This window comes from Podarcis bocagei (assembly GCF_964188305.1).
Source record: "Podarcis bocagei genome assembly, chromosome: 13".
Classification (NCBI taxonomy): Eukaryota; Metazoa; Chordata; class Lepidosauria; order Squamata; family Lacertidae; genus Podarcis; species Podarcis bocagei.
This window is the reverse complement of record NC_138138.1, coordinates 4,813,991-4,837,148: the sequence shown is the minus strand read 5'-3', so window position 1 is coordinate 4,837,148 and position 23,158 is coordinate 4,813,991. Positions and strand designations below refer to the sequence as shown.

The following is a 23,158-nucleotide window of genomic DNA, read 5'->3' as shown; positions in this document are numbered from 1 at the left end:
GCTTTCAGACTCCGGTTACCGAACCACATGAAGCTGCACCCAGTTTTCCACAGGTCGTTGCTGTCACCGTATAAAGGGGACAGAGAAGGGAGGGTCACTAGGGGGCCAGCAATGGAGGAGAAGGAACACAGCTACCATGTAGCGGAGATTCTCGATTCCAGGTGGAAGGGAGATCAAGTAGAGTATTTGGTAATGTGGGAAGGGGAACCGGAGTCGGAAAACACCTGGGTCCTGGCAGAGGATGTAGATGACGAGGTTTTAATAGAAACTTTTCATCAGAGGTTCCCACGTAAACCTCAGCCAGTGGCGAGGTTCCGGAGGGAATACTTTGCCACCACCGACGAAGAAGAAGAGTTGGAGGGGTTCCCTGATTCCGAGGAGGAGGAGGATTCAGCGAGCCGGAACGAAGACCGATGGAGGGAAATGTTCGAGACGTCTGAAGATGAAGAGGATTCTTTTCGGGGTTTTATCTCCTCACCTCCCAGAGGAGAGAGAATGGGCGGGGGGGAAGGGGGCCCTGGAGGGGAGGTGGATGTCAGGGAACTGCCATCGGAGGAACGGGAGGTGGAAGGGCTCATAGAGGCTGGGAGGGAGTCAGCAGCGAAAGCAGGGACCAGCAGGGGGAGAGAGGGGTCTCTGGAGGAAGGTCTCATGAATGCGGAGAGAGACGCAGCAGCTAAAGCAGGAACTAGCAGGGAAGAGGGAGGGATCAGGGACACGTCCAGCGAGAACAGCGGGGAGGTGTCAGAAGCTCCCATAGGGAGACCCATTCTTCGCCGGAAGCTGCCACGTCGTGAGTCCAGAAGACGCGTTTCCGTTAAGGAGCTTCTATGCTGGAAGCGCTTCCGCAAACAACCACTGTCGGAATCTACAAGTGACTAGGGCAGACATGTTTGAGGAGCTCTGTCACACACAGAGGTTTGTGGAGTTGCACAAACTCTGAGGGACCACGATTTTACGCACAAGCAGCTAAATCATCCCATCACATATACTTTGAAAGGTATAATTAATCCATGATCCTTCTTACTTTAGCCTAAAAATTATTTGTGGCATCACAGTGCATTTGCAGTTACAGTATTAGCAAAATCTCAGAAATACATTGATTTCCCTTCTATAGGAAGAATGGATGCATGAAGATATCAGACAAGTAAAGTTGTTTGTGCATAAAGTCTAACTTTAAGGAAACCTTGAAAACATAATCATTATTAACTCCACTGGCATTTGACATAAACATAGTCATAACAAGAAGTTATGCTATAATCAAAATATGCATATTTGCTGTTTGTCTGTAGGAAAGATAGAACAACTGGTGACCTTCCTGTGTGGATTTTAAAAGGGAAATGCTGTTGACTAAACTCCTCCCAGCCTTCCTCCAGCTTTCCTCTCCTTTCTTCCCCTTTTCTCTCCCTCATCTTCCATGGCCCTTTCTGCTTCAGTCTCCCATCTTCCACCTGGTCATACCTTTAGCATCTTGCTCCTTCCACCACATGCTGCCAGCAAGGCCAAATGATCAAAAGAACAGTTTCCTCCTTCTGTTTTGGGCTTTCCCCACACATACCTTTCCCCCCCCCTCCCCACAAAGTACCGGTACTTGTGGGTGGGTACCTTGGATTTCCCCAGCCCAGCTGATACCTCCCTGTGTTGTGCTTGGGTGGTGCCATTTTCGCTACATAAGCACAAATGCTGTTCATCTGAAGATTGAAAATAAGGGGAATATTGTAGCTGATCAAATAATGAAATCACAAATTATTTGGGAGTACTGCTAACATGGCAAACTGAATTCTTGCTATAACAAGTACACAAAGCCTCCAGTTTTTTGATTGTCTGCTGCATGGATTACCTTTGGCCCCACTGGTCCTTGCAGACCGATCTCCCCGGCTGGACCCTGTAACAAAATATAGTACTGCTTTATTTATTAAATTTGTACACCATTGTGTGCTACAGATTTTGAAAAAGCTTGCCTAAAAGAAGCAATAATAACCAATTTAATTGTTTATAAGTGCACTAATATTAATCCCAACTGGACCAAGTAGCAGAGCATCAATGATAAGCATCTTGTGTGCAGATCTCCCCTGCTAGTCCTTCTTATCCACTAATATGTCAAATGTCATTTTGAATTGTGCCTCTTTAGGGCAAAACTAGACATTACACACCATAGCATTCCCCCTTAAAATTCATACAACTGGCGACCTTCCTGTGTGGATTTTAAAAAGGAAATGTTGTGTCCTTCTAACTAATACAAAGTGTATATATTGGGACCAGAGAACAAACTGTCACAACAGAAGCAATTCTTGAGCCAAATACTGAAAGCTATAGTGCTCTGCCTTTGTCTCTAGGGTGTGCTGTCACCGATCTCAAATTCCTCTCTCAATGGTCACCTTGGGAGGTTGAGGGAAGTTAAGCCTTCCTGTCCCTGCTGAAACAACTTGTGGGGTTAGGCAGGGAGGAATAAGAACTGGCTTCAGAAACAGTGCAGCCTTTTACACAACATGATCCAAAACTTGGATCAAGAATATCTCATTGGATTGCTTCCTTTCCGGCTGAGGGAATAAGCAGCAGAGTAGCACCAACAGCAACAAGACAGCTCTTCCCATAACAGCAGGTTTTAATTAAACCCTCCTCAAAACATGCAATCTTCTTTTCAGCACTGTGGCTTGAAAATACTGAGCTGAGTCACTTGAATGGGCTTGCATGAGAAAAACTCTAACAATTTGCATGAGTCTGGGGGAGAGTGATGTCATTCCTAATTCTGGTCTAGAACGTTTGCCTAATCCTTTCCTTTCGCCCCACCCTGCTTTCCCAGTGACTGTACTCTCTCCTGTGAGCTCAGGGAAGCCCCAAGCCAATGCATGGTGGTTTTCTCCTGGAACCACATAAACACAGGATGCAGCTATGACTACATGGTAAAACATTTCGGGTGCTTTCAGACAGGAGTCTATTGTGAAACTGGTACTGCTCAGGCACACAAGTTTTTCACAGTGTCCACACAATGCTGTTCGTATTAAAGTGCCAACCAATCCTTTCCCCCACTCAATTTTAGATTTAATCTGGCTCTTCCCTTACTGAAAAATCAAAACAAGGGGTTGGCAACCCAAGGCCCATTAACCGGCCCATGGACCCCCCTCCCCTGCCTGCTCGGTTGACTCCCATGCGCTGCACTAAATCATAGAATCATAGAGTTGGAAGAGACCACAAGGGCCATCGAGTCCAACCCCCTGCCAAGCAGGAAACACCATCAGAGCACTCCTGACATATGGTTGTCAAGCCTCTGCTTAAAGACCTCCAAAGGAGGAGACTCCACCACACTCCTTGGCAGCAAATTCCACTGTCGAACAGCTCTTACTGTCAGAAAGTTCTTCCTAATGTTTAGGTGGAATCTTCTTTCTTGTAGTTTGGATCCATTGCTCCGTGTCCGCTTCTCTGGAGCAGCAGAAAACAACCTTTCTCCCTCCTCTATGTGACATCCTTTTATATATTTGAACATGGCTATCATATCAAATCAGCACAGAGCAGAGTGGAGACCGCCTTCCGCAATGCTGGCCGGCTTCCCATTGGCTGCAGGAAGCTCCTGCAGCAAATGGGAAGCTGCACGTGCATCCTCTGCACTGGAAATAGTGTTTGTGCATGTGCGTGCACACACTCCGTCCCACCGCGGCGTCTGTAGGGCCGGTTCACGGCCCAAGCCACAAAAACATTGCCGCCCTCTGGTCAAAACAACCCATTGTACTTTCCAATCACCACTGATGTGGATGATTGTTAGCACATCTTCTTCCCCTTCAGTGGGTGGTTTGTCACATGTGTGGTGATGTTTAGGTGGGAGGTCTCTGTCGCCACACTCCAACTTCTATTTGCTCTTCTCCTGAGCACAGTCTAGCCACTTTGTTTCCTGCAGCCCCCAATACAAGATAAAAGATGAATATTTCTTCCACGTGCTGCATGCTGAATAAATGCTGGAATTTCCAGCAACCCGATTTAGAGAAGTTATTTTTGTAAGGTCTCCACACTGAAGCTGTGGGGGATTGCCTTGGAGACTGTAATCGCAGCACATACGTTGGACTTTAAAATAATAGTAATATGGAGGTCCTGCACGAGACTGCTATCCTAATTTTGGGTCTTCCATTGATGCTGTGTATTTTTAAGGTAGGGGATAATGCCTGGTTGCGATGTTAATGGTTATGGGGACCTATAGGGCACTACTAAGGAGGGAGGGGATGCTGCCACCACCCTCAGCAAATCAAACAGCATGGTAATATAGTTAAATATTGCTCTTTTGCAAAACCTCAGTATTAAAGCAAACAAACAGAAATGGATTTGCTTACCAAAGCACGAGCTTCTATTTCATCCCTTGTGAAGCATCACAACTGAATGCTGGTAACATTTGATCTTGTGCACTTCTGGTTTTTTTTTTATGCACACACAAAGGTACAGAAATACACCTGCAGAGGGGGCCACACTAATTGAGGGACCCATTTGCAGACCACTCCTGCACATGGTGGAACAGCAACTAATGACCAAAGAAAGCAGAACATGGGGAAGCTCATCTGACAATCACACATGTAGAAAAATCAGATATGACTGCGATAGAAAGCCTAGATTTGGAAGCAATCTTAGTCAGTAAGGGAAAAACACAAATAGCTGATTAAATAAAATGAGATATCCTGAGAGATTACGGCCACAAGGATTTAGAACTGTGGCTTACTTACATTTCGCCCACTTGGTCTTGAGGTTGCAGGTTCACGTGACAAACCAACGATGCCTGAGCCTTCCATATCCTAATGTGTTCATTTTAAAAATGGAAAGTTAGAGTTATTTTCCCTGTATACTTACTGTAGAGCAAAGGTTTTCTGAAGTAGGTTATTAGACATTTAAAAGCACAATTTAATATCTTTCTTTAAAACTTTCTGTCTACAATATCACACTGTTGGGTACAGCACATATTCAGTAATCTGAATTTTTGATGTGGGAAGCTGGTAATATCAATGAAGTATAACCACAGTCCCCAAAGCACAAAAGGCTGGGAGCGGCTGGTAAACTGGCAGTGCTTGAAGGATGGTCATCCTTTCCACTACCATGAGGAAAGTGGAGGCCACTTGCCTTCTGATGGTATCATGGTGAAGGTCATCCAAATTCTTGCTAATCCTTGATCTTTTTATGGTCAAAGGCCCTGGTCAGATATAGAAGAGATTCCGCAAGTTCATTCAGATCCACGCACAACACCATTGATTTGGATGTATATTTAGTTAAAATGACAACAGCCTTTTTTGTACGTAACAAATTTAGGAAGCATTTCCTCAATTATTCATTTGAAACAAGGGGGGCTTTACCTCACTATCCTTCCAAAATGCATTATACAAATTGACCTAAGGTCTAAATATCTGAGATCTCTCTCTTTCACACCCCACACCCCCACACTATAATAGCCACCAGAAAATCTTGGACAGCACCACAACTACAGAGCAGCCGATTAAAAACCTCTGATAAACTCCAGGAGGAGTTCAACAGCCACTCGCCATCAGCAGCTTGGCAATCTTTGCAACGTTAACACAGTATTTTGCACAGGCAAAATTCAGGCCAGATGCACTAAGGGCATACAAGACCTGTTATGCATGGCACATTCCTTGGCATTCCCCAGAAACTGAACAAATGACTCTATTCTACAGTATGCAACACACTAAGCGCAGTCTTCAACTCAACCAGACAAAAGGGGAACTCAAAGCTGGAGACTTGCCTAACGCTTGCACAATGGAGAAAAGGCCTATACAACATTAATCCAGCCACCTGCAAGATTAGATTGAGACTAATTCAACAACAACAACACACCAGCCCCTGTTGGATACCAGCACACATCTGTGGGGAAACTTCTGCCCACAGTGAGGCCTAGCTGGGATACTAATTTGGCTCATGAAGCTGATCCTCCAAGCCACACCCATTTGCCAAAGTGACCCATGGAGGGTGGGGAAACTCTGGTTTTGGCTGGCCAATCAGATCCCATTCTCTTTAAACACTTTGGCATTTAGGCTGTGGACCTATTCCAGAGGTGCAATAGGCCACAAGCGGGCCTGACACACCTTCTCCTGCGGGAATGTCAATTATCAAACCTTTCTGGAAGAAAAATCAAACTAGAATTAATTAGTCTTAGATAAATCCCCCTGGAGATAGGAAATGTCAATGATTTAATTGGCTAAATGCCGATCCACCGGGGGCTTTCTGAATGGCAGAAAAGAACAGAACAGTTCCATTGGGCTACGCTGGCAGCCAAACACGTAATCCTCCTGCACTGCAAATCCCAACTCACACTAAGCATCAAAGGTTTAATGCAGGACCTTTTGAAATTAGCAGCTCATGAGAGCATCTGGTTTAGCAAGCTACATAAAAATACAAACTTTCAAGAGATTTGGAGTGATTTCTTCACAAAGTAACTTCCACAGCCATGCAGAGTGGGAAGCACAGCACATAAGCAGGAACCTTACCGGCTCCCCTTCGCTCAGCTGATCACACAACACCATGTTGCTGCCTATTACTCTGATCCCTGGTCCCCGGCACACAATGAATCGATCCATTACACAAGCAGACCATGACTGAATACTAGGAAGAGAATACAACTGTAATTTCCACACCTTTGTGTGCCCTGTCGCTTTCCAACGAGGAAACCCAATCTTCAGAGCTGATTTGGAACAAACAGGGTTTTTTGAGGATTGCCATTTGCTCCGATTTAGCACTAAAGAGTGGATTTTCCAGGGGAAAGTGACAGAAAAAAAGCAAAACTGCTCGGAGTCTTGACTAGAAAGCACGGGACAAGCGGAAAACCACTCAGACCTGTGTGGATGAGCCCTAACAGAGGTTAAAGGAGAGGAACTAAAGTCTGTGGAGGAGCCAAGCCATCACTATAGAAATGCAAAAAGCTAATAAATTATCAGTAAGAAGGATTACCATTGGTCGTGTGCGGTGGCTAGACAGAGAGAGATCTCTGGGTCAGAGTTGTGCCTTTATCCAGGCCCCTTACTATTCAGATCCTGCCCAATTGCCACTTCCACACAAAATTGTGACAGAGGATTGTGAACACCTAACATGATAAAGTATTCACTGAGGGAAATTTAAAAACCTGAGAGTCCAGAGACAACTGAGATTAGGAGGAAAAAATCGTTTCCGGTTCTGTTGACCAGCTAAGCAAGTAGCCAAGTAGGCCCTAACACTAAAGGGGGTGGCATTTTGTGGGGCAAAATGACCCCTGATTTTCTCAAGGCCAAGACTTTTATGTACTCAGCCCCTCCCACCCCTTTTAAAGAGATTACCTCAAATCCAAATCCATAGCCTGAGCCAGGGGGTCCTGGAGGTCCGGGGGGTCCTGGAAGTCCCGGGGTCCCTGGTTTCCCAGGCTCCCCATCAGCTCCTTTGGTGCCTGGTAATCCAATATCTCCAGGGTCTCCCTGAGGGAAAGGAGCAGAATATTTTGTAACGTAAAGGAGCAAATCTGTAGAGTGACGTGGATAGTGGAGAGGAAACGTTTAGGAAGTGGGAGTGGGGGAAATCTCTTGTCAGTACCATATACCGGTATCTTAATCCTGTTAAACCAAACTGTTAAATTGTGGGTGAACATGCCAGACAACACAGCATTTCTTCAAACAGCTCTTGTTTATTCACAGGCCAGAACGGAACTGAACTGAAGGGTTCAGCCAGCCTGCTTATATAGAGCTTCACTACAACGCAACTGTAACAAATTTCTGTAACTATCCAATCACTGAAAGTCACTTTCAATCCCTTATTTGCATATGTGGACCTGAGTGAAAACTATCTACAGTATCCCCCTGCTGGCCCAGGGTGAGAACTTCAGTACATAACACCAACAATTCACTCCCACAAGGCGGAAGTCCACCAACTTGAATGGCTTTTAAAAAGAATTAGGTGAATTCATGCAGGGCAAGGCTATCAGCGGCTACTAACCCTGATGCCCGCATTCTGCCTCTACTGCGGGAGGCAGCATGTCTCTGAAAACCAGTTGCTGGAAACCACAAGTAGGGAGAGTGCCAGGGGCGGCCCATGAGGCAGATTAAGGCAGCCATCTTTGGTGGCAGAATCACACCCAACCCTGCTGCTGCCCCTAGAGAAGTGAGGAGGAAAGCTGCCACACGACCCCGGTAAAGGGAGCTTTGGTGGAGAGGGGGAGTCTGAGGCGACACCTTCCTGTTTCACAGTCCTGTTGCTCTCAGGACCTGCTTCCAGGCTTCCCATAGGCATCTGCTTGCCCCGTGTGAGAACAGGAAGTTGGAGGAACCGGCCCTTTGGCCTGATCCTGCAAGGCTCCTGTTAAATTCTTATATTTTTTTATGTGCCGTATTTTTCGCTCTATAAGACGCACCCAGCCATAGGACGCACCTTGCTTTAGAGGGGGAGAACAAGAAAAAAAATATATCTCCCTCTCTGCGCAGCCCCTTCCATTTCTCCTCCCACTTCGCTGAAGGGGCGCTGCACCGACCCCTCTCGCTCTCCAAGCTTCAGCGAAAGCAATGCGAAGCCTCCAAAGCGCAGTGGGAGCGCTTCCACTGTGCTTCGGAGGCTTCATGTTGCTATCGCTGAAGCCATGGAGCCTGCATTCACTCCATAAGATGCACACACATTTCCCCTTAATTTTTGCAGGGGAAAAAGTGTGTCTTATAGAGCGAAAAATACGGTACTTATATTCTTAAACACTTCCGTTCCGCGGAAACGTTGCTAAATATTGCATCGCTTTTGCTGGCTCTGGTGAACTGGAGATAAAACTGAGCTGCCGGCATTAAAGTTGCATTAAATTACTCCCCCAAAAAAGTGACAGGTAGTTGTGTAGTGGAAACAAATCCAGAATTAGTTCTTAAGTGTTAGACCACAGGCTGAGTTCTATGCAAAATCTTGGTACTATTGATTCCAGTGGAGCCAAACCTTACCAATGAGATACAAGAACTATTATTAAATATTATTAAAGGTGGACGTGTTCAGTTACCTTTGATCCAGGTGACCCCCAAATACCTTGATCACCCTGTAAGATAAGACATATTACTTACTCTATGCAGGCAGGCTGCCTACACGCCCTCACATTGCTTGTTATTGATGCAAGTTATTGAATCAAATCCCATAATTATTGTCATAGTAACCATCTCCGCTCCTCCAACTCAAATTAAGCACAGAAAATATGCCAGTGTTAGCCTTCAGTGAAAAACAAAGGCTTGTATTCCCCTTTTAAATGCATACATTACCTAAGAGATGGGCTTGTATGTACATTGCCATGCATTAGAAACCAAACCTTATCATGCTCTCTGGGGAAAAGAAAGCAAAGGATTCACATTTTTACATAACCTTTTCAAAGTCTTTATGTGGGTACTATAAACAGAACACTATTTAAACTCGGAGATAATTCAGCTTTACGTATGAGTGGAGTACTTAATCTATAATATATGTCTGCACTGAGCACTTGATTTATAATTTAACCACTCATTAAACATACAGTTCATGGCAGGATTGTGAAAAAGACCTATTCTTTGTCTCCATACTTCTGGTTTAGATGTGCATGCCTTGCATGGGGACCACGTACTTAGATCTGTGGCTCTCAAAGGGTGTGATGCGCCACACCGGTGTGGCAGAAAGGGGTGGCAAGTGTGGCAGAAGATTCAAGGACGACCAAAGAGATAAACACTTCAGTATAGTATAGTATAGTATAGTATAGTATAGTATAGTATAGTATAGTATGTAACTGCATTGTTTTATACCCCCAAAGAATCTTGAAAACTGTAGTTTGCTAAGGGTACTGGGAATTGTAGATCTGGGGGGGGGGACTACTGTTCCCAGGATTCATTGGGGGACATCATATGCTTTAAATGTATGTTGAATGCACTTTAATTATATGGTGTGCATCTGCCTCCTATGGGACAGAGCTGTGAATCAGAAAGTCGCTCATTTGACGATCACCCTTGTCCTGCGCCATGAAGTCACGAGGGGGGTTGAAGCAAGTTGCTCATAGAATCAAAGTAATTTATATATGGTAATTGTAAGGATGACAACAAAATATAATGTGAGAAGAATTTTCAACAGTCAGAACTTTGAGCAATCAAAACCTATTATTATTATTATTATTATTATTATTATTATTATTATTATTATTATTGATTCACACTGGAATGGTGCTACTGACAGCAGGCATATTATCAAGTATCTGTGTCTGCAAAGCAAATTATTAAATACTGAGCATTCACCCCAAATGGAGGGTAGCCTAGGTCTGTGGTTCCCCATTAGCTGAGCACAGTGGACCCCCTATTTTTTCAAAAGCCAAGCCATGGACCCCCTACTTTTTAAAATGTTCATATTTCTATGCTAGTTTTTGTTTTGTGAAAGGTGCCACGGACCCCCTGAGTGGGTTGTGCAGTCCCCCCAGGATCCACGGACCACCAACTGGGAACCACTGACCCAGGACATCCCTCCCAAACCTGCTGCTTCCCCAGAGTGTTTGTAAGCATCTCTAAAACAAACTCTTGAGGTTGCAACTCACTTTTTCTCCCTTTGCTCCTGCAGAACCAGCCAATCCATCTTGACCGGGATGACCAGGGGGACCCTGAAAAATCACAGATGTGAGATATTTGTAATGACACAAATTATAAGGCTGCTTTTTAACTTACAGTATAATGCTTAAAAAAAAAAAAGACTACCCCTCTTATGTTCAGTATGATCTTTATAATCTCTTCATTAGTTAACAGGAGTCTGGAATGTCTAGATGATTAACAACTTCTTGATGAATGCATTCAGGATAGAACTAATTACAGCGGCAGACCCATGTCTTAGAATAGAGGTCACAACAACCAGCTGTAAAAGCAACAGTAGGAAGGTGTTTCAGCAACGAACTGGCAGAAGAGGGGGCGACTGTGTCTCTCACCCACAACTCCCCCCTTACATCTCCTCACTTTCGGTTGTACTCCCCACTAAGTCAGCTTATGCTGAAGCCTGGATAAGTGAAATTCAGTCATGGGGAAGGGAAGGTATCCACCACTCTTCTCCCACCTGCAATTTCTCCACATAAAATTGACATTTTATGTTTTGCTTTTAAGCTGTTTGGTGCAACACACGGTTCAAGATATAGGTTGCTCCCATAATGCATAGCTCAGATCTTAGATTCACTTGAAAGCATCTGGCTGGACACCTGTACTTCATACAAAGGCTGCCTCTTCTGTGTGATATTGGTCAGCCTTAAGTTCCTTGAAGAGATTCTTATCACTGCAGGTGATAACCCTGTTGAACAACTTATGTTCTGGAAATGGGGAAACAAAATGCGCAGAGCAGACAGTCTCATTTCATGGAAATTTTCAGAAACAGCAGTCATAAGATGTGTTGTGTTTGTATGAGGGAAGAGAGCTGATGCTACTTTCTTCCTGCTCCTTTGAGCATGTTGGCAGTGTAAGTAGGTGGTTAAAAACAAAACATCTTGTGCCATACTTCAAACACTACTGTGTACTTGTGACAATATATGGGAGGTAACTGATTATTAAACGGCTGAAGTTGTAGGTGTTAAGCACACATCCTGCTAGTCAAATTCCACCCACAAACTTTTGCAATCAGACAAAACACCTGTGACTTTCAAGTTCTTAGTAAGATGAAAATTTCCAGTTGCTAAAGGCAGTTTTTACCCATGCATTTTCAGACACGCTTCCTATTAAAAAGTTGTCCAGTCAACAAGGCTGAGATCACCACAGGGGCTACGTTGGCAAATCTGTTCTTAGAATTCTTTCCCAATTCCATGCCTCAACATCTAATTCGGTACTTAAGTGCTTAAGAAGACAGGTTTGGGGTCAAAGCAAATGCTACTTGGCAGTCCTGTGTGATGAAGCCCCACCTTATACATACTTTAACCTGTGGCCCTTTAGTGCACTTTATTAAATACCATTGAGATAACTGGAATTAAATCCAAATACACAGTTTAGAAGAGAGGGAGCTTCTGAAAAGCCTTCTTTTCAATAAGGCAATAAATAAATCATCTCACTCAAATTACCCAACTATGCTCCAGTAATCACAGATTGCGTCTGTGATAAATTCTGATTTTACAGACAAATTGTTTGCAGAAAAGAAAGTTTTGAAGGCTAATATGGTGTGCTGATTTAAAAATTGGGAATGGACAGCCGTCATAAAAAGCAGCCGCAGCAAAGGGCATGTGGAAAAGCCCAAAGGCATGAATCAAGCATTGTGGTGAGCACTGGCACACAGACTTCTTCCCTCCTGCCCTCTTGTGTGACATCCTATGGGCCTTCTTTGGTTCAAAGCTTTTGGGGAACAGCCCTGGTGGAGGAAGTAGCAAGGCTTTTAGAAGCAGCTGTAGGATTTCCCCCAAAGCCCTGTCAGAACAGGGGCTCTAGCCCCTGATGGAGAGACTCCACCAGGCCTGATCCCGAGATGCCCAACTCTGGCTGGGCAAGGAGCCATGGCCATCTGCAGTGAGACAACCCAACCAGGCCAAGCTGGCATGATGTTTCAACTCACTTCCAGCTTCCCTGGCCATCTCATCTTTCCTTAAAGGCATCTGCAGGCATGACTATGGAGAAGCTCTTGACTAGGGCTGGGTGATACCTGCTTTTCAATATATCACCAGCTAAATATTGCAATACTTCAATATATCACGATGTTTGACAAAAGGCTGAAACTATGTAGAGGTGAATGTGGCAATGCCCTGGCAACTGCTACTACTTATGCGTCTGACAAAATTTAGATTTTTAGTGCCAGTTGTATTTTAGTGCCAGGGGAATTTGCATTTCTTTTATAAAGCAGGCCAAACCAGTAATAATGGATAAAATTTTACAGAGTAAAAAATGATTAAAGAAAATAAATATTTTTGCAAGGAAAACTTGATGCATTTAATTACGGTATATGAAAATGTTTTCAGTGATAGCATGCTTCCACTATAACATTACAGATATAAGGAGAATATATTAATGTTAATATATTAATTTGTTATTAATAATAACAAATGTGTGAGAAGGAAAGGGGAGAATTGAGAAGAGTTCTAGGTGAGGCAGAGGGTCTGGAGGAGAAAATGAGGAGCACAGAGACAACTGCACACTCACAAACACACCAAGTAAGAAGCACATGCAGATGGGGAAAAGAGGGAAGGGGGCAGCGCAGTCTTTTATTTTATTTTCATTTGAAGCAACTATGGGGCATGTTTCTCTGCAGTTTCCTTGAGACAAAGGGGGGGGGAGCTACTTTAAAGTTAAGAAGAGGAGCGGCCACCTGCCAGCAGAGAGAGGCTGGGTTAATTTAAAACTGAAATGTCACCCAGCCCTACTCTTTACCTGGTGAAAGACAGCCCTGCCATGGTCACACCTGTGCCATCCTTTGCATGGCAAGTAGAGAAAGGTGGATTAAGTGCTGCCATGCTGCTAATCAATATTTGATCTTGGGCAGCGTTGCTAATATATGCAGCTAAAATTCTGGCACAGCAAATACTCACACGTGGACCTGGATGCCCAGCGGCTCCACCTTTCCCGTTTTCTCCTGGCAACCCAGGAATTCCTGCATTTGAATCTGGTGCTGGCAGTCCTGGAGCCCCCGGTAGACCTGGAGGACCTGGCGGTCCGGGGGAACCCTAGATAAATCAGATATATTCAGATTAAGATTTTGCTCCTGTTCCCTCAGCAGTGGACTCGCTGGGACACCCTGAGAAGCTGATGTCTCTCAGCTTCACACAGCACAGCACAAGAACAATAATACTTGTTTACTTCAGAGAGTTCCTACAATGACAATGGATGTGAAATGCCTTATTAAAGTGCTATAAGTAATGAGAATGCGTTGGATGTTCTTAATCCAGGCCATTGAATTTGGTTAAACTTTCAGAAAAAGCCAGAATCCCCAGAGAATAATTTTCAGGTTAAGAGTCCACAGGACTTTGTCAGAGCAAACTGATCTCGTTGTGACAGTGAACCAATTAGTTCTCAGGCTCCTCTGTCATTTCAGGTGTCATTTAAAGGGAGGTTTAGACTAAGGTTACCAGACGTCCCCGTTTCCCAGGGACAGTCCCCGGATTTACAAATCAGTCCCCTGACAAAATCCATCTATTTAGTGGGAAGTTGAAAAGTGTCCCCGGATTCATGAAAAAAATCTGGTAACCTTAGTTTAGACCACAGTTTAGTCCACTGGGTAGCGTTTATTTCATAGCCTATGTCGTGCTTTCATTGTTTTTTGACTGAGGTGAGGGGATTTATGGGATTCTGGAGCAGTGTTTTGTATATTGCGGATACCATCTCCTTGCCGTGTCCCTCCGCTGTCAGGAAAAGGTTTTTGAAGGAGGACGCCTTCACTCCGGTGTGGCTCCCCTTTATTACACAAACAGCCCAACAACAAAACCCCACTGACAGCATACAAATCAATATGGCTATCTTGACCCAACAGAGCACTACCGTACAGGTTTTTCTCTTAATGTGATGTTAGTGTCTTATCTCTTTAAAGGTACTTTGTGATTTGGAAAGCCTTTACGAGTTAGCAGTAGCCATCAGAAGCTACGTACCCTTGGAAATTCCATGTCTCTGTCAGAGTCACCCGAGCCAGAGGCCTCCATTTCCACTCTTCTCTGAAACAAACAACATTAATTTTAGAATATTGTTAGTGGGATGTGACCTCCACATCCCAGTAATTCTCTTCAACATTCCTTAAAATTCCTCAGACATTTTCCCTGAGCGGGGATGTTCTAATTTGCCTCAAATTATATTTCAGTTGAAACTAGGAGGCAGCCTAACTCTTACTCCATGCCAGATAATTTTTCCCAGACTCACTGGAATTCCTTTGGCTTTTCTCAATAGTCATCAGATGATTATGCCGAAGCAGGAATTTTGGGTGAAATTCATTGATGATAACTCTAATATTACCCTGTAGAGAGACGACACTGGCATTCAACTTCATAAAGGGCCAAAAACTTAATACCGGGAGCCCTGTAAGCCACACCTGAGCACTTTGCTCTCTGCCTCACTGTGACAACTTGCAGCTCTGTCATTGCCTTAATAAAATCTTATTAAAAAGGAAAACCAAAACCAAATTAGATAAACACAAAGAACAGACCAAAAATCAACTCGCTTGAAGTGCCAACCGCCTGGGGAAACAAAAATATATTTGTGCTGACAATGCAGGCGCTTGGCAAACTTCCCTGGAGAGAGCATTTCACAGCCAAGGGGCAGCCACTGAAAAGGCCTGTCCTCTCACGGCCACCTTCCATGTCTGTCTTGGGGGGCGAACCACAGAGAAGGACCTCCCTTGTAGGAGGCGCATGGAGTGTGAAGGCTAAGCTGACACCAGACTACATTTGCTCCTTCATCTGTGGACTAATGATGTTCCTGTCTGCTGTCCCTGCCATTCCCTGCCTTGCTTCACCTTCAGGCACTTTTCTTCCCAGAGAAAAACAGGTGTGCCAAAGAGGAAGAATGGAGGGCCATGGTGACTGGGGTGTGTCTCTGTGTGTGTGCCGAGGGGGAAGAACCATTCATGAATCTGCCCCGCTCACATACAATTCCAAGTGCTGCATGTCTTATATTGACATGAAAATCCACCACCTCCAGTGCTCTCTCACTTTGGGCACTTTTCTGCCTCCCTGGCTGGCTGGGGACAAGAGTGCCTGAACTGAGGGTAGGGAGATAAGGTGTGGGGTGGCGTTTGTGTGCGTCCGGCATTTGATGTCAGACTTAGGCATGCTCTTGCGCTCTGCTTTACATGAGAATGAGGCAGGCAAATGAATAACCAAGCCAAACTTCCACCACCACGTTTACTTTGAGCCAGGTTTCTCTGCCTGCTCAGCTTGGCCATGCCTATTCCCTCCAGACGCCTCTCAACTTGTCTCCTCTCTGAGACGTGGGCTGTTTCGTGTGACGTTTCACCACCAGAAGCTCAATGCAACATAAGGCTGGAGAGACAAACAAACAGAGGAGCTGTTCCACATAACAAGTGCTCAAACTCACAAATCCCCTGGATGAAGCAGGTGGCCCAGGAGGCCCTGGAAGCCCAGGGGGGCCTGGGAGTCCTATGCCAGCATCTCCCTAGAACAAGAATAAATATGGTGAAGTTGTGAGGGGTTTAGAACTCACACGTTAAGTTAGGAGATGGTCTGTTTAATGCACACCCGCCTCATGAGCCTTGCTGAGAACTGGGTGGGTGAGCTGAGGGGAGCTGACCCCTCTCAGCTTTGTACACCTGGGGATGCTGTGTGCAGCACCAACATAGATGAGACTTAGCAGACCTACTAGATGTTTTTGTCTAGTCTGAACTGCATTTTTATGGTACATTTATTGTTATTTTAATTCAACAGTTATGGAACTTTGGTGAATCGTGGTATATAAATATTTTAACTACACAAATAAAGTAAACTCTTGAAGGCCCACTATGAAAAGTATGTGATATGTTTTCATAGAATTGTAGTAGAGTTGAAGGAACTCTTCAGGGTCATCTAGTCCAACCCCCTGCAATTCAGGAATCCCAACTAAAGAATTCCTGAGAGATGACTATCCAACCTCTGCTTAGGGAGTTCATTCCACTGTCCAAGAGCTCTTACTGTCAGGAAGTTAAGTTTTATTCTGACTAATATTGGCTGGACCCCACGCCACAGTTGCCTTAGCTTCCATGAAGGTATGCAGAATAGGGGGTAGCCCAATAAAATGGGACCACCCATTTCAGAAGTTGTGGTCTCAGAATGTAGACAAGGTACTTGGAGTTCAGCTGACTGCCTGGGTACTCAACTCTGGTTATGTGTCTTGCTGGTGTTAAAGACCATGTAGACATTTAAGCCCATTGCTAAATACTGAATTTGCTTCTGTAACGCTGCTACAAGCCTTTTAAAATGCACTCTCAACATCGGCATGTCATGTGGCTTCCTAGGAGATGTGCAGTCATGTGTGGGACCATCTTTCCCTACATGGAAGAAACATGGGAGTGCCTTCTGCCAAAAGCTTCTGTCATAGGTGAAGCCACCTTAGTTCACAGGATGCATCAGTTCACATGAGCCATGATTCTCATGGCAATGAAACACCACTGTTTTTTTAAAAAAAATCAAAGCAGTGCTTACCTTTTCTCCTTTAAGGCCGGGTTCCCCCTTTAGCCCTGGAGAGCCCTGAAGTCCTGGTTTACCCTAAAAGAGAAGGTATATTAACATCCCCTTTCCATTAGCATTATTCTGTACTAAAAGGCTGTAATTAAAGTAAGTCTGGTGCGCCAGCAATCCCCTTCCCCCTGCTGCACCAGCCAGTGTGCCAGGGAATGGAATCATATTTGGTTCCTGAAGCATCCCACCTAACCTGGGCTGTGGTGGAGTCATATGGACCAGCAGCCAATAGCTCGCTGACTGGCTCCAGTTCATGGACCACCATCATGAATAGCACTGATCCCAGTTCAGAACAGCTGAAGGAGGTTCTGTCTAATGAGGACATTTCCTGGAACCCATATGCCTGGGAATAATATGCTGGTGAATACAAGGCAATGTGCTGAGTACAGAAATGGACTTTTTGAATCATGGCAACAACCTGCAGGTCAATGATATTTTTTTTATGCAGAATTGAGCACGTTGAAGTGGTCTTGTAAACATATGCCCAGAAAATTTCCTAAAAACATCTTGCAAAAATGGGTTGAATGGAGGCTTGAAAAGTTGCCAAAACATGTGGAAGGATTCAAAACATCTGTTGTTTGATATACCCACATCAATTAATAGTAATACTGCTTTATCTTGTACTTCAGTATGTAAAAATGGTTGTGCTGATTGGCCTGTATTCAGAACCTCCATATATTATTAATTTATTTGATTTTCATAACTATCTTCATTTCTTTGAGGAGGAGGAAATCTCTCTACAAGGCAGCTGTAGTGTAACTTCCAAAATTACAGTTGCCTCCTCCTCTTGCAGCCAACTCACTTCTGGGAGAGGATGGGTCAAGTGGCAATTATGCCAGCAGAAGGAATAAGTGCAAGAACAAAGTTCTCTCCCACTACGAAGTGGGACCAGCTTCCGAAAAAGACTGAGGGGGCCCAACATGACGTCCTTACTCCTGACATCATGTGCGTAGCGTTGCGAGGCGTCAGAAGGTGGAGTTGAACATGGCGGCAGCATAGCCCCAGAGGCTGGTGGGCCCTCTCCCTGCTGCACAAGGGAAAGATAGGCTTTCCAGTGAGTAAGGGATAGGACTTCAGTGGTCTGTATAGCCCATGAGTAGCAGACACAAAGTAAGTTATACAAAACTGGAAGCATGAGCACATTTGCTTAGTTTGCATAATCTATAGAGGACAAAATTTGGATTTCCAAGGTACAGACTGCTGTTTAAAAAACAAGATACAACATATACACTCTTGCCCATTCGACACCATACCAATAGCATATGTCATTTGCATAATCTATATAGGAAATCGGAAATCTTGATTTACAGTATTGTTTTAAAAATTTTCAGTGAAGTTTGTAATATTAAGAAAAATACAGTATCAGAATAAAAGCAAGGATTTCCAGAGCAGTTATATCCACAATTGCTATTTATAGAAGGAAGGGCATGATCCAGATAAAGCTAAACACCTCCACGTTCAAATTTACAAGGCCCTTAACGGCTTGGATCCAGGGCCGCCTCGTGCATTTATTTCTGCCTGCTCACTAAGGTCTTTGTCCCCCCCCCCCCTTGACTCAGATGCATGGCCCACATCTCCACCAGGAGCATTTCCTGATCTTATAGCTTTAAGTGATTTCATGTTTACACTGCTTGGAAGCTGCAGTGTTAAGTGGTATACATTGTTGAAATAAGTAACTAACAGAATGCTTGACATTTTGCTCATATGGGGCAAAGCAGAATGCTTTGTTGGCAAGAAAGAGAGAGAAAATACCTAGCTTCCACTCAAATAATTTGCTGTCACAATGTGTTGTGGCTCTAAAAGGGTATTTGTTAAATTTCATGGAGGATATGTCTTATTGATGCCTGCTATACATGAACAATAGCAACCCCCTACTCAGTGAAAGCCTCTCTCTGGAATTTTTCTGTTCCTGGGGAGTGAACAGGGGGGAGGTTTGTTTTCTTTGTCCTGCTCACTGGATTCCTGGGGGCATCTGGACAGAAGGACTTGGAAACCAAATGCTGGACTAAACTGAAACACTACGTTTTATATACACAAATGCTGGGCACTTGGCTAGTGTCATCCATACGTATATCTAGGTTACTTACCGGTAACCCATCTTTGCCAGAAATGCCCTGAAACAGAAACAGAAACAAACTTTACAAAACCTGTGTGAAGAGATTAAAATCAACTGATCAATACTGGCTAGCATTTTATGTTGTATTAAGGATAACCTCTTCCTTGTTGCGCTGATAAAATAATTTTTTATCTTTGTCTCCTGCCTACTCTCTCTGCACCAATCTCCACTTTGGGTACCTATAAAACCTACATAACTACCACCAATTGCTGGTTCTCCCTTAAAATGGACTACTGCTTTGACAGAATTTGTCTCCAGCTTGCAGCCCAGCAATATGTGATGAATTGTCATGTGTTACCTCTAAGTCTGGAGCATGCCCAGTCCTTTACTCAAGCAACTCAACAAAGCAAGACATAGCAACTGTATCTGATTTTAGTCAAATGCAGACGGAAGCTTATTAACTAATTCCATATTACAAATCCCAATAGCTAATTCTGTGTTCTGTCAGTAGGCAAATTCAAGATATTTTGGCACCTGAACCGAACCACAAAATGGTGCTTCCATCCTCACCAGGGAAGAAGAGGTGAGTGAAGGAACAAGGGAGCATCAAAGATCTACATCATGGGTAGGCAAACTAAGGCCCAGGGAGCAGATGTGGCCCAATCACCTTCTCAATCCCGCCCATGGATGGTCCAGGAATCAGCATGTTTTTTCATGAGTAGAATGTGTCCTTTTATTTAAAATGCATCTCTGGGTTATTTGTGGGGCATAGGAAGTCATTCATATATTTTTTTCAAAATATAGTCCGGCCCCCCCACAAGGTCTGAGGGACAGTGGACCGGCCCCCTGCTGAAAAAGTTTGCTGACCCCTGGTGTACATCAAGATCTGCTGTCCCTCTGGATCCTGCCCCTGAGGCAGTCGCCTCCCCATGCCCTGTGGGTGAGCCGGTCCTGGACAAACGAGATAATCCACTGACAGATTTGCCACACATTTAGAGTGGTGTGCTTAGTGTTGCGGCTGAAGAAATAAATGGGGTCTGGCAGCAGGCCTAGTAACAAACAGGCTGAGATGTGTTTGCCTCAAGCCGCCTGAGAAAATGCATCAGGTTTGCTCGGACTGCGTTGACATGTGGGCAGAAGGTGGAGCTGCTCCAGCCCCCAAGAATTCTGAAGCAGGAGCCAATATCAAAGGTGGCCTTCACTCGCTCCACTGGCAGCAGCCAGTGTCAAAACATGACTCTGGCCACTCGGACTTCCTCAGAACAAATTAGGAAGCTGCTCCCAGCAGTGGCTTTGGCTGCTGTTGGCACAGTTCAGGGTATGTTTTGTAGCTACTTTTCCTTCCTGCTTACACATACCAGGAATGGGTCTAAAGTGCTGCTTTGATTGTATATTTGCTAAACGTGCTCAAGAGAAGTCAGATGTGTGCAAGAAGGCAATCTGTGTTATGTTGTTGCTGGTTGAAGGGCTTCAGCAGAGGAAACGGCTGCATAGAACAACCCCTTGTGTGCGTACCTTTGGACATGGCCTTACTTGTCTAACTGCAAACCTCAAAAACGTATCCAATTTAAGCAACACCACTTTGATTGCCAGTTCGGCTTTTTGACTGCCACTCTTAAGCACCTATTATTTCAGCTGTTTTTGTCCCATCTGGCGGGAGGAAGATGTTTTAAAGAAGGTAGGGCTGCCATATTTCAAAAAGTAAAAACTGAAAGTTGTTGATGCCAAAAACCCCATGATTTTTTGATTGACTTGTCTAAGGTCCAAGACAAAGTGCCGCCTTTTGGAAATTCCCATCAAATGTCAATTCTGCTTTGGAAATCCCGGTAATGTCTGGGAAAATCTGCATGCATGGGAGCTTTAAAAGAAGGGGCCTTAAGGGGAGGGTTTGGCTTTCCCTCCTGATGGTTCATGCTGGACTTTAAATCACGTGTATCCTGCTTTGTAGTGGACCTGGAAGGCTTGGGCTGGGACCTGCCATCATCAGGGATATTTGCAGCTTGAGAAGTGCCACTGAATTTTAGGAAACATTTTTAGCTCACTTCTAAATATAATAGTCTCAGAAAGTGAAAACTGATTTATATCATACGCGGGCTGAATGAGATTAGACAAGAGAGGGCAGACGACAACACTTAAAGGAAGCCAGCAGCAGTGGAAGGAGACTGAGGCAGCAGTGCCAAGAAGAGTCAGCACCTGGGACAAATGGTGCTGATGGCAGCTAGCCGGGAGCGGCCTAGTTTACAGCCAGTTTACAGGCCTGGGGCCTGCCCTTAAAATCCTGGGCTTCAGGTAAGTGCAGGGAGGCTGGCTGGTCATCATCTAGAAGACCTCTGGGGTCTGTTCACCAGGGGATCACAGTATGGTTTCTTTATTTCTCCTGAGGCACGACCATGAGAAACTGGTTCCATGTTTGTTTAACCGAGCTGTCAATTAAATGAAAATGCATAATGCCAAACAAAAACATTTCAGACTGAACCTTCAGGTACGACAGGTTTCGAACTATGAGCCCTAGAGGTCAGTACCAGCTCCCTAACCATTGTGTCACGAAAAGAACTCTACTGCTTCCTTCAAATTACTGTACTCAATTTGCTCCTCAGTACCAACCTTTCCCATTCACCCTTGGCTCCTTTGGGATGAAGGGTAGGATATAAAATAATAATAACAATATTAATAATGGAGTTAGAATCAAGAGTTTAGCTATCACTAATGCAGGATGATTAAAACGCCTCACTGCTTGGTAGGGTTCAGTTAAAATCATTTATCTCACATTGTGTCCATTTTAATTAGTGTCCAAAAGACTTCCCATTTCTGCAATTTTTTCACATCCACATTCATTTAATACAGTAGAACCTTGGTTGTGGAACATAATCTGTTCCAGAAGACTGTTTGACTTCCTAAACGCTCGACAACTAAGGCGCAATTGCCGGTTGGCAAAATCCATTGAAAAATGGAGAAACGCACCTCAGAAGCTATTTGACTTCTGGGTTGTCAGCATTCGAAAGCCGAAACATTCAACTTCTGAAGCATCAATGACCAAAGTTCCACTGTACTGTTCTTCTTCCTCTTAGAAGCATTTCACTCCTTACCTGTCCTTACCTGTCCTCACTACCCTCAGCCCCTCAATGCCCTCACTGCCCTTTAATTTCACATGTTGTGGCAATCTGCATAGTGTTCTTCACAACATCACAATGTTCTGCCTGATGTGATGACATCACAGATGCACAAAGACAAAAAATATTTTAATGTGTTTATTATTTAATGACATGGGTTGCCACAGCCAACGGAATTTAACAACATTGTGTGGACAAATGAGACCAAAGCAAATTAGGACCAAGTATAAAAGAAAAGAAAAATGTGCTAAAAAGAAGTAGAAGAGTTTGGATTTGATATCCCACTTTATCACTACCCGAAGGAGTCTCAAAGCAGCTAACATTCTCCTTTCCCTTCCTCCCCCACAACAAACACTCTGTGAGGTGAGTGGGGCTGAGATACTTCAGAGAAGTGTGACTGGCCCAAGGTCACCCAGCAGCTGCATGTGGAGGAGCGGAGACGCGAACCCAGTTCACCAGATTACGAGTCTATCGCTCTTAACCACTACACCACACTGGCTCACCCAGGGGAAGAGAAAAGAGTGTTGAATAACCTTGAAACAGTGCAAATGCACATCAAGGTGAGTATTTTTGTTAGCATTTTATGGTTGTATCCAATTATGCTGCCTCACAAAACCAGAAAACACATTGCACAGATCTAGTGTTCAGTGAGAGTGCAATACTTACAGGTTTACCATCCAGCCCAGGCTTTCCAGGAAGCCCAGGTTGTCCAACAGTCCCAGGTTCTGCTTCATCCAGGCCTGCTTTTCCTGGTGGTCCTGGTGGTCCTTCCTCTCCCCTTTCACCTTTTTCACCTTTTTGGCCCTTCAGGTAGAAAATATACAGTAATGGCTATGAACCTAAACTTATGTATTTGGAACTCATCCCCATTTGGAACAAACGGGTTTGCTTCTGAATAAACATGGCCAG

The 23,158-nt window shown here is 44.4% G+C and overlaps 1 protein-coding gene across 3 annotated transcripts in view; it reads right to left on the bottom strand.

Annotated features, from left to right (window-relative positions):
• The window catches only part of COL15A1 (collagen type XV alpha 1 chain), a 131,089-nt gene that overhangs the window by 49,684 nt on the left and 58,247 nt on the right, over nucleotides 1–23,158 (bottom strand). For all 3 annotated transcript variants that reach the window (XR_014001256.1, XM_081166095.1, XM_081166096.1), the window contains exons 8-18: nucleotides 22,916–23,053; nucleotides 19,171–19,197; nucleotides 17,048–17,110; nucleotides 15,948–16,025; nucleotides 14,510–14,572; nucleotides 13,457–13,591; nucleotides 10,514–10,576; nucleotides 8,975–9,010; nucleotides 7,293–7,427; nucleotides 4,704–4,772; nucleotides 1,841–1,885 (exon numbers count right to left, since the gene is read on the bottom strand). Coding sequence is in view for 2 of the 3 variants with exons in the window: in XM_081166095.1 (XP_081022221.1) it covers nucleotides 1,841–1,885; nucleotides 4,704–4,772; nucleotides 7,293–7,427; nucleotides 8,975–9,010; nucleotides 10,514–10,576; nucleotides 13,457–13,591; nucleotides 14,510–14,572; nucleotides 15,948–16,025; nucleotides 17,048–17,110; nucleotides 19,171–19,197; nucleotides 22,916–23,053 (852 nt within the window). In the remaining variant the exon portion in view is untranslated. The remainder of the gene's footprint in view (nucleotides 1–1,840; nucleotides 1,886–4,703; nucleotides 4,773–7,292; nucleotides 7,428–8,974; nucleotides 9,011–10,513; nucleotides 10,577–13,456; nucleotides 13,592–14,509; nucleotides 14,573–15,947; nucleotides 16,026–17,047; nucleotides 17,111–19,170; nucleotides 19,198–22,915; nucleotides 23,054–23,158) is intronic.